At 46.4% G+C, this 12,141-nt stretch overlaps 2 protein-coding genes across 4 annotated transcripts in view; both read right to left on the bottom strand.

Annotated features, from left to right (window-relative positions):
• Positions 1 to 12,141, bottom strand: part of LOC133359253 (uncharacterized) — a 351,541-nt gene that overhangs the window by 128,779 nt on the left and 210,621 nt on the right. The gene's annotated exons all lie outside the window — the stretch shown is intronic.
• LOC133359254 (astacin-like metalloendopeptidase) overlaps positions 8,338 to 12,141 on the bottom strand; it is a 67,474-nt gene continuing 63,670 nt past the window's right edge. Inside the window, exons 14-15 of the mRNA XM_061577731.1 lie at positions 10,522 to 10,585; positions 8,338 to 8,504 (exon numbers count right to left, since the gene is read on the bottom strand). Of these exons, the coding sequence (XP_061433715.1) occupies positions 10,538 to 10,585 (48 nt within the window). The 3' untranslated portion in view covers positions 8,338 to 8,504; positions 10,522 to 10,537. The remainder of the gene's footprint in view (positions 8,505 to 10,521; positions 10,586 to 12,141) is intronic.

The following is a 12,141-nucleotide window of genomic DNA, read 5'->3' on the forward strand; positions in this document are numbered from 1 at the left end:
CCTGATGACGGACGCTTGTGTTGCGCCCGAAACGTCGTGATTTATTTTATTTTGTATACCTACGTGACTTTACCGAAAGAACCAAAGAGTATGTGTTTTTTGAGGTAGAGAATTTCACTGCCATTCTTGTCCAACAGCGCTAAGAGGTAAAGGTGCAGCGCTGCAAGTGCTCGCTCACGCAAGTGCTGGTGGAAGGGTCTTCACTAGAGGGAGCTCTAGAGAGCCCCTCTAGGGGTATATTCGAGCTACGCTTCAATGCTTGGAAGGGATTGGGGGTATCCGCAGTTTACCCCACATCACACGACCGACTAACTGTGGAGTCATTGAATAAACTCGCACAATCGTTTTAACTGCCGCTCTGCACTTCCCTCTATAGTAAGACGCTTTCAGCCACTGAATGAGTGCTCACATGTGAGAGGAAACCAGAGCACCCAGAGAACACCCACTCGTGCGAGGGGGTCACACTCTATCCCACACAGACGGGACAGGTGGGAGTCCACGTGTTTCCTGCGTTGTCATCTGGCGACGAGGGTTTACCGACGAGCATGGCAGTGGGGAGCAGTGGCACGGTGGCCCCTGCACCGCGCTACGAACCCGCCAGCTCGAGTTCGATCCCGGCCACGGCTCCCGTCAGTGGCGAGTGACGTCTCGCCTGGCCCCAGGCGCTCTCCACTTCACCAGGCGGCGTTGAGCGGCGCGGTGAAGCACGCGGAGTGAAGCAGCCCCCCCCCCCATGGGCGACACGGCGCGGGGGAGGCCTTCATCCAGCAGTGGATTGTGAAGGGTGGTGCGGCATTTACAGTGTTAACATTTACAGTGTTTACATTTACAGTGTTTCAATGTAGTGTTTTAATGTACAGTGTTTAAATGTAGTGTTTAAATCTAGTGTTTCAATGTACAGTGGTTAAATGTAGTGTTTCAATGTCGAGTGGTTAAATGTGTTTAAAGGTACAGTGTTTCAATGTACCGTGTTTAAATATAGTGTTTAAATGTACAGTGGTTAAATGTGTTTAAATGACCAGTGTTTCAATGTACTGTGTTTAAATATAGTGGTTAAATGTGTTTAAATGTAGTGTTTACATTTACAGTGTTTAAATGTACCGTGTTTAAATGTAGTGTTTCAATGTACAGTGGTTAAATGTGTTTAAATGTACAGTGTTTGTATAGATGCATCTGTATAGATACACATGCATGAATATAAATGCAGCTACATGCAGCTGTGTTCCTTATACCAATAGGCTGCAATGCAGATCCATCCAAAACGACTACAACATAAGAACCTTAATGAGTCCATCATGAGCCCGGATAATCACGGATACATTCGTTTGTACATCGGATCCTAGCTCGCCGTACAGCCACACCGTGACACACTCCTTGACCATCCTCCTGCCACTCGCTCGTCCTGTCAACCACAGCGAATGTCACTCCGCACAGCATCCTCCACATCATGGGAACTTCGAGTGTAGTCATGAATATTGTCATTAGCCGGTTTTTATTTGGCTTCGATGTTATCAATACTTGTGCGTGCAGATTCATTTTACGTACAGCGCGTTGAGAAAACTTCAATATGAAAGGCGCTGTATAAAAGCGAGGTTATTATCATAACAATTATCTCGCAAATCGACCTCCGTGTTACCCCACGCGGCGTCGCAGGCGACAGTCGCCCCGCCGGAGCAGCAGCGGTGACCTCGACCGCGGCTTCCGCGCGCCGCGAGGATCTCGCAGGAGCGGCAGAGACGCCGCCACGAGGTCTTCTTCCCCTTGACGCGCGCGGGTCACGAGAACCACTCGTGGTGGTGGTGACAGCAGCAGATGATGGGATCCGCCAACAGTGCCGCCTCCCCACCCCGCCTCGTTGCGAATAGGGAGGGGGTTCCCCGGTCGACCTGGGTCCGGTAGCACTGCAGCCATCGTCACCTGGGACCCGCGTCGCTCCTGGGTGCATGGAGCGGGCGGCGTCTCAGACGAGAACAGAGGAGGCTGCCGCCGCAGCGTCGTTATCTGAGTCGACAGTCGCCGCATTGTCGGGGTTATGAGACGCTTCGGAACAGTAAGACGCAGCCTAAACCTGTGCTCGTCGTCAATACACGCATAGAAATGTGGTCACACACGCGCGTACCGGATTATAAGACGCACCACCAACTGCTAAGCAAGATACAGGAGGGAAGAGTTTGTCTTCTAATCCGGAGGATACGGCGCAGTGATTGTCATTCATTGCAAATGTAAACAATCGCCAAAGTAATTGCACCCTGCTGTGTACTCGCTGCGCTGTGTTCCTTCTGAAAGACTGCGAGGGTTTCTCTTGTAAGGGGACAGCCCCTGTCTGAGAGGTGCACTAGGGGCCCTGCAGTCAACTTGGGCTCGGGGCCACTGCGTGAGCTGCGTGGCCGCTGTGCTCGCTGAAGCGAAGACGTCCAACCGCGCCCCTTGTGTGTGAGGAGGAGTGACCTGGGCCTCGCTCCGTGACAAATATCGTGATAAGGAAAATTAGTGCAGCGATAAAATAAAATATCGCGAAAAGGAAAACTCGTGCAGCGAGCGCTAGAATCGCATCTCGTAGCCAAGTAACCATTCACTCCGTGCCGATTTGAGGGATAGTCACAAATTGGCGGTCACGATTTCCAGTGGAGAATACAGTATATTTATTTATGTTATCACACTTCCTCCGTCTCGTATGATCTATCTTTTCGTTTTACATGTAGGATTGAGGCCACTCCCGTTCTGCCTTTCAATAAGGGGCCGTCCATAAATGACGTCACGCGATTTTGGACGATTTTTGACCCCCCCCCCATCGTCACACGGCGTCATAAAAAAAGTCACTCCCCCCTCAAATATGACGTCACAAAGCTCTGCCCCCCCCCCCAAAAAAAATTATGCTTCAATTCGCTTTAAACTATTGTCATTGTAGTGCGCATTTAATGTGCCGCTGCACTCTGACGTTGTAGGAGAAAACATTTATTAAAAGTATTTCATTAAGTAGAACGTGTTGTTTATATTTATTTAAAGTTGCGCATTTTGATGTGACGTCACATTTCTCAACCCCCCCCTCCTCGTCACACATCGTCACAAATGTCTGACCCCCCCCCCCCTAGGTGCGTAACGTCATTTATGGACGGCCCCTAAGCCGGGAGACGACGACATTGCACTGCCACGCCCCTTCATTCCATTCTCCAGATTAGGAGAGACATTTGTCTTCCCCATTCCTGTCCCTGCAAGTGCAGCATTCTTTTCAAATGTGGTTGGTTGTCCCACTTGTGATACCCGTCATAGCATGAGTTGCAGACCCGTACGAGGAGGCGCTGGGATGCAATCGTGGTGCAATGTTTAGCACACTGGACGTGCAATCCGGAGGTCACCAGTTCGTTCTCCCTGCACACCGGTTGCAACAATGGTGACGTTTCTTAAATCCTCCCCCAACCGCTTCTGTCCAGCCAGTAGCATAAATCGGTGCACCACAGTTAGTCGACGAACAGGTCACGTGTGTTGGGGTGAAGTGTGGGGACTTTCACCTCCACGTGGAACATGAGGCCAAATACCATCTTGTAGAAGCTGTTCCACCACTCGTGGTGTTAGCAAGACATTGCATTGCTGCACCTTTACCTTTGATGACGGCACACGGAACCTGCTACATCTCTCTCCTGCAGTTTGTATATTGTCAACGTGAGGCTAATTTTGGTATATTGCAACGTGAGGCTAATTTTGAAAGGTTGGAGTCACTCCATTATGTAGGCTTGTTAACATATTTTTACTTTCATGACCAGTAACTAAATTGTAAAAACTGGTAGCCTCCCCCCCCTCCCAATTACTGGTTTGCCGCGCATAAGACAATGTCGAACAATAAATATAAATGTACAACCTGGTGTTTTGTGTCCATCATCTTATACGTGGTGTAATGGTGATCACACTTAACTGAAATCCTGGTAGTAGTTCGATTCAGTCTGTCGGCGAGGAAGTTGAACGAATGGAGAAAGTTTCTTAAATGCTCTTTTCATTTCATTTATTAGGTATAGCCCTGTGAGCAATTCGGCTCTTGAATCGGGTGCAACCGCAACAAACAAAAAAACTAAATCATGAACATGAAAACATCTTAAAGTGACTTCGTGACTAATTGCAAACAGAAAATCCAAGAAAAGACAGCAAAATATTGCAGAAAAAGCACCCTACACCAACGCTGTGTGCAAAAATCCCAGTGGGATGCAAGTCAAACAACAACAATCACAAGACAACTTAGATTAAGGCCATGAGTCTAACTCTGTACTACAACAAACAAACATGGCCAAACCGAAAAACTTTTCAAAAATCACCAAAATAAAGCCATAAAAGCAATGAAACAGTGATCATAGGAACTGTGACCGAATTTTCACAATAAACGACGTAAACAACATGTACTACCAAACTCTGCAGCCATAGCTGGCTGTATGAGTCACTCCACAACAGCAGGAGCATCAGTCAGAGTGTCAACATTTTTCAATGCACCTTTAGGATCAGCACACTAAATCAAAACACAGATCATACTTTGCATCGATCATCCGGAGCGAAACATTGTATTTTAGGCCACTGAATTGCCTCTGTCCACCCAACAGTTTCATGGGACCTCCATAGTTAGTCGATCAGCTGGTTTCATGTGGTGGGGTAAAGAGTGGGTACGCCCACCTCTTCCAACACGTTTGGCCAACATGAGTAGAACAGATACCCTTGAGGGTTCCCTCTCGTGGAGGCACTTCCACCAACAGTAGCATGAGCACGCAATTACAAGGCTGCACCTTAAATGTTGTCTTAGCTGAGAAACAAGTGCAACACACGGGAACTTAATGTGGCTGCCGTAGGCGTCGGTGTGGCTCGTGGTGGCCAATCAGTCGCACGTGCTGTGCAGTTTGTACTTCGGCACGTGCTGTGCAGTGCGTTCATTCGCGACATTCAACGGGATACGATTTATGCTTCCTGACTTTTGGAACCCGTAATCGATAATAGCAAGGGTTACCGGCTTACTGGTTGTCGTTTAACCCTAGCATTAGCCACATGCATTGATGAACAAGATGTTCAACTTGGCTGCTCTCGGCTCACCCCTCAAGGCTGATCAAGAGTAGCAGGATAGGATCTGCTGCCCATTCCAACAGGGTCACGGGTACCAGTCGGCGTTGGGATTTATTTTCTATGCTACGCTGTAGTGTCCGTGATGCGTGTTGGATATACATGGCAACTGAGATCCACATTTCCCCCCATACCCCTCCCTCATCTTTATGTTCACAGCTTGTTGTAGTTCCTTTAGAACTGCTTTTTGTGTTAAGTTTGTTGGCCTTCCCCCGCACCTCCAATTAACACGGTTGGCTACGTACGGTGCGAAAGAAGTTGAACATATATATACTTTCCTGAAAAGACTCAGACTCGTTGATCTTGTTATTATTTTAATTGTCATTTAATTATTGGATTATTGCAAACATATTAAAACACCAGGCTTTGATTACCGAATAACCCAAAAATATAATAAATTAACCTTGCCCGCTTTCCAAAATCACGCAATTACAAATGTAAAAAGTACCTTTTAAAATATCCTGAGAACCTCATTTCATATTTGCACTTAGTACCCAATAAATATCTCCATATGAAGATTCGTAAGCATAGGTTTGAAAAGGAAAATGCTTTAAATTCTGGTCGCCACGTTTTTCAGAGATAAAAAATAAAATGCTGGGTTTTGTATTTCTCAGGTTACGAGCAGACACAACTCTAGTTCTGCATTTGTGCTTGTTAGTCCTTCTAGAACATCATCAGAATGTGCATTTTTTTAACTTAGGCCAATGATAAAAAAAGTGTCTTCAGTGAAAACTATTCGGTTACATTTAGCGTAATGGAGTAAAACGAGAGAACAAATTCTTTAAACCACACAGAACGCAAAACAAACCATAATCAACAGTAAACAATTTCCTTATCACAAATGTTATTCTAATTGTGCTGTCGGCGTCATGTCATGAGGTGAAGAATCCATTACGAACTTGCACAGCAGTGCATCACCCCGTGTTAGTGAACGGGCTGTGGGAAGTGACATCACAGAACTGATTAGTTTTTTACCCTTCTATCTGGCAACAAAACTGACACCAACTGTCCTTGAAGTTGATTAGTCCACACCCGAGACAGCTTTCCTTAAAGCCTCGTCTCATATGGGTTGGACCAGATGACGCCAAAAGGCGTGGTCCAACCCATATGAGACTAGGCTCTAAGGAAAGCTGTCTCGCGTGTGGACCAATCAACTTCAAGGTCAGTGCACATTATCAGAGTTGTGTTTTTTGTTTGCATTATGACTGCAGGTATTGTGGTCTATGCAAACATGACTCCTTGTAAAAAGGTGTCAGTTTTGTTGCCAGATAGAAGGGTAAAAAAACTATTATCATATTTTTACTGGCAAATGAGGTTCCAATGGTGTAAATCACAGAACTGCTTGTGAGATGACCGCAAGCGAAATGTATATATCCACACATTAAAGGACACTTTCCCACAAGCCCATCTACACATACATGTCAATGACAGACCGATATTGTTCCACATATCACAAGTTTGATGAAGAAGGACCATTGCCCTAAAGGTCACTTTTTTCATTTTAAGCAGTGTTGTTGACCAACCATTAAATACTTTTTAAAAATTCTCAGATCTGTAACTTAATATGAAATCCATATTCAACACAATTATTTTTCGTAACATTTATCGAGTCAGATTGCAACCCAAACAGTTACAACGTATCAAATCGGGTGAATTGTTCAATGCCCATGTGTTTAGTGTCAATGTTATTTGTAAACATGAATTTATTTATTAAAATACGCCATTTTGCTATTTTAAGAGACGCATTTAATGCAACAATCCATTCTCAGCAGGAGCCGATTTCGTCGCTCCATCTCCGTTGTGGGCGTCCTACCGGTCGTGTTCCCTCCCTCTGACCACCACTCCCACATTGGTCTTGATCACCGCAATCATCCCTTCTCGCGACGTGTCCTGCCCAAGTCCACTAACCTGCGCTGCCTGAGCGCACACCTGCAAGGCACTTCGCAGTCGACGCAGGTAAGTTATTTAAGATGGAGACCGAGGTCAAAATGATGAAGTGGCGAAAAAGAGCAGGGTGGAGTGCTTTTGAAAAACTAAACCTAATAATAAGAAACACACCAATGTGCTTAAATAATACATTTGTAATCAGTGCAGAGTTGTATATATAAAGGTGCAGCCCTGCAATTGCTTGATCACACCACTGCTGGTTGAAGGGCATAGAGACAGCTCTAGAGAACCCCTCTATAAAGCATTTGGCATTCATTTCCACACTGGCTAGACATTGGAAGATGCGGCTATACCAGAGTAATTATATAATCGAAGTTGTTAGTTGCTTTCTAATACATGTGTCAACACCGTCTCAGTGTCTGACATTCATACACTAACTTCATACAAATGGACTCAGTCGCAAGCACGCTGGCCCTCATATGTATCCACGGATGTCTCTACAGTTGTAATGTGGGGAGTCAGGCTAATGAGTCTGCATTGTAGTTGCCCTTCATTATGGTTCGTATTCTGTGCAATGCACCATGTCTTGTTGTGGAAGCCGCTTTAATCAATCACTGTGATGAGGGGTCGCTGGATTCTGGTCAGCATGCGCCCCGTGCACCGGTTTGCAGGGGAAAGGCCGCTCTGAGCGGAGCTATCAAACGGCACGTGACGTCGTAGCATTAATCCCTTAATAACCCTAAGATGTTTAATTTGTTAACTATCCCTCTATAATTGCATCACTCAGGGATTTTTTTCTGAAAGAGATACTGAATATCAGTTATCTATAACCTGGCTCAAGGACATTGACGTTATACAACAATCGGTAATTGTTGACTGAATGGCAATGTTCCGTTTGTTAACAAAACACAGAAAACTAACGAAGGAGGCTGTTACCCTGAATACAAACTTTTCTTAAAATCGTGACACACCGCCCAATATGGCGAGGCTCCCCACCCATGCTCATCGCCACATCGTACAAGGGTGATCACTTCGTGAAACAGAGGTCTGATTTTTCATTTGTGATGAGGTCAGTTGTTGACGTTGCTCATTGTTAAGTGCTTACGCCGAGGTGTTCACCAAGATTGTGATTAAATGAAGATATATTAATTCATGACGATAAAAAGAAAACGTTAAGGAGTTTCAGAAGTGAAACCACAAAGTAATATATATTGGGGTAACATGGCATATATATTTTGTAATTACTATTTAACAATGTCATGATGTGCCAGTATTGAACACTATTACTGTATTTAGAACACTTATAGAACGATTTATAATTCCCACAATTAGCAAATATATGGTTTGAAATTGCATTCCGTAAATCTATTTTACTGTTAATTAGCAGTCAATGGAGCAAAATATAGAGACGAAAGATTTTTGTAAATGGATCATGAGGTGATTGGTCCCTTCCAAGACGCTCTCTTCTGGCTGGACAGGTTATACAGTACCATGATCCCAGCTCGGCACAACGCAGCCAGAAGACGCTGCAACGTGATGCAATAAAAGTGATGAGCAGAGAAATAATAACACATCACTACACACCTGCTTTACGTGTCATGTGTACCAACCACAAACGTGTACGATGTTGCAACGTGATGTGAACTTTTTGAATGCGTTTCTCTCTAAAACACAGAGGAGTCCCAAGCGTCCATCGGTACAGACAATGTACCAGCCTCTCTCGCAAAACATTCCAGCTGGCAACGACTCTTCTTTGTTCACATCTCTGAACCAGTGGTGGATATTCCACATTTTCATGGTGGGAGTCAGTCTTCTCATAGCATGACCACTGTTGGCGTCCCTCAAATTCGTTTGAATGGGTAGAGTTGGCACTCTACTTTGAGTTCAACTTAATTTGCTCACAACCTTCTGATCATAAGTCGAGCACGTTAACCACAGCGTAACCTTCACATCAGCGTAATTGTCCATACATGGTTTACTAATTATTTGTCCTTATTTGTTGTTTCACTAGATTGTTCAATTGAAAAAAGCTTATTTTCACACCATATACAATTAGAAATGGATGGAAAGGATTGTGGATGTAAACGGGATAAGCACACACGTCTAGGGTGGAGAAGGGTAGATGATCACACACAGACACGTGCAGGGTGGAGTAGAGTAGATAAAGACACACATGTTGGGTGGAGCAGGGTTGATGAGCATGTATGTATTTATGTTGAACTTCTATCGCACCGTACAGAACCAGCTGCGCTAAGACGAAGATTCCCCCCTACCTCCACGAAAGCCTGAACAGACTGTAGGAGCAAGTGCTGCTCGCGACGAGCACCTATGAAGGCCGGCACGGCACAACAAGGAATGGGTGGCCAGAACCACGCCTGGCCGCCTTTTGTCTCCATCGTGGTGATGTTTACACACCACACCAGGTATTTATTGAGGCTGAGTTGACCTAGGGGAGGCCCAGGACAAGTTCAGATATTCATCACCGGTGTTGGCCATCAGCAGGACTCGAACTCGAGTCTTCGAGTTCGTAGCGCTGCGCGCTAACCGCTACGCTACCGCTCCCTACTATCAGCACACAGACACGCACACGTGTAGGGCGGAGCAGGGTATATTGCCGAGAGAAGCAAGAGTGCGGCACCCAGAGCTAAATTACCAGATGGAGAGGTACCCAAGAGCAGAACTTGCTCGTCAGGTGTGATCCATGCAACCGCTAAGAAAAGCACTAGAAATGTGGTAGTCTCAATGGCACTGGCTGACTTCTGGCAATCATGGTGTGTATTAAATACGACTAGAGCGAGTGTCGTTACTGCAGTCGTCATGTTATCCACACTGCATGCGTGTGTAGATGTGACTACAGTAATAACTCGATGTGTGAATATTCGATAAATTAAGTTTCAGTATAACGAGCTTTGGATTTATTACCATTATATTTATGGTAAAAAATAAAGTTAAAATATAAATGCACGGACAAGAACACAGAAATAACACAATTATATATCTACTGTACGATATAAATAAGACAAAGTATAATAAGATATGTTTCTTCAGCGTTCCGCATCACGATCGGTCATAGAATGTTTGTTTACATTTGTCTCGGCCAATCAGCGCGCAGCAACGGACCACGTGACGGAGGAGCTGTGGTGTTCGGTGGGCAATACAAACTTATGACTGCACGGAAGACTACACGGGGGAGTGTGAATATATTTTACAGTACAGTACACTGTGTTTTTAATTAATTATGTCAGTTCTTTTTTTTCATATTGTACAACATAAAATATTTTTCAATGTTAATTGTCTTTGTTTACACTATGGTGTGTTGCGAAGTGTTTACAGTATGAAATAGTAAGTTATGAAAGATGGGAACACATCCCCAGTTCCACTGTTATAAGTTATTCAATATACGAAGCTTCGCCATAAGAACGAAACTCCAGGAACGCATCGACTTTGTATATCGAGGTATTACTGTATATGAGACACGTGGATCTCCTGCAGGCTCAGCTGGTGCATGTTGAAGCTAAAGTAATAATAGATGTGCGACTGTACCTTTAGTGCATCAATTTCAGTTGCAGAAAGTCTTTCTCAGCTCCTGGAATTTTTTATTTCTGTCCTGCAGAAACAAAAGGTCAAGGTGTGCCCTTGTGTCAAGTAGTAGTAAGCAGTACACTTGTATTTAACGCCAGATGAGAGCTCATTGACACAAAGGGTATCACTTACATGAAAACGACATTCGTTCACAGGAATGTCTCGTTTAACAAGCTTTCTTTCTACAATAATCCGCTATAACAAGCAATTTTAATTTAGATTTTAAAAAAAATCCCAAAACAAGCAAAATTTTCACTTAACGAGCAGAGACCAATCGATCGATATGCATCCGCGGCGGCAGGAAGCACGCGGCTGCCGGCAGCTGTTTGACTACCAGATCTGCTTTGCTGCGTGCCCGCGTGTTTCGTCGTGTGGAGGAGGGGGGCTCGTGGTGGCACTGATTTGGGTCGGTGGGGGGAGGAGTTGGTGGGTGAGGGGAGTGGATGGGTTGGGGGAGGGGTGGGTGGGTATAAGAGTGGGTGGGTGGGGAGAAGAGTGGATGGGTGGCGGGAGGAGTGGGCAGGGGGAGGAGTGGGTGGATGGCGGGAGGAGTGGATAGGTGGATGGTGGAAGGACTGGGTGGGTAGGGGGAGGAGTTGGTGGGGGGCGGAGTAGGTGGGGGGAGGGGTGGGTGTTGGGAGGGGTGGGAGGAGGAGTGGGGGTGGGGGGAGGAGGAGTGGGTGGGTGGGGGGAGGAGGAGTGGGTGGGTGGGGGGAGGAGGAGTGGGTGGGTGGGGGGAGGAGGAGTGGGTGGGTGGGGGGAGGAGGAGTGGGTGGGTGGGGGGAGGAGGAGTGGGTGGGTGGGTGGGGGGAGGAGTGGGTGGGTGGGTGGGGGGAGGAGTGGGTGGGTGGGTGGGGGGAGGAGTGGGTGGGTGGGTGGGGGGAGGAGTGGGTGGGTGGGTGGGGGGAGGAGTGGGTGGGTGGGTGGGGGGAGGAGTGGGTGGGTGGGTGGGGGGAGGAGTGGGTGGGTGGGTGGGGGGAGGAGTGGGTGGGTGGGTGGGGGGAGGAGTGGGTGGGTGGGTGGGGGGAGGAGTGGGTGGGTGGGGGGAGGAGGAGTGGGTGGGTGGGGGGAGGGATGGGGGTGAGGTGAGGGGTGGGTGGCGCCACTAAATTGCAGTCACTGAGAGCAGGAAGTCGTGATCCATCTCGCATCCCCCGCATCGTGGCTATGAACCCAGCAACGCTGGTTCGATTCCTAGCCAAAGCTAACACCAGTGTCGATTGATATTTGAACCATCCAACAAGACAGTCACTGCATTACGCGCTTTCAGATGTGCTTCTGTGGCCGCCTGGAACGCTCTTCCTTACGATATTAGGAAGCAACTTTAAAATCGAGATTGAAAACTCATTTCTATAGAAATGTTATTCGTGTTTAGTTTGTTGTCCTTTCCCTGAAGCTGCGATTAGCGCGTTTGGCTACGCACGATGCGAACGCAGTTCAGCATGCACACAGTACATGCCAGTGGTCCACCCACTAACGTCTACCAATTAAACAACAAAAATGCCAGGCATCTGCAAGCGCCGTGATTCTCCATGTGTGGTACGTGTTACATTTGATCACTTTATTTTTTAATCATAATTT

Source organism: Lethenteron reissneri, chromosome 64 (genome assembly GCF_015708825.2).
Source record: "Lethenteron reissneri isolate LAM-NWPU_2019-01 chromosome 64, ASM1570882v1, whole genome shotgun sequence".
Taxonomy (NCBI): Eukaryota; Metazoa; Chordata; class Hyperoartia; order Petromyzontiformes; family Petromyzontidae; genus Lethenteron; species Lethenteron reissneri.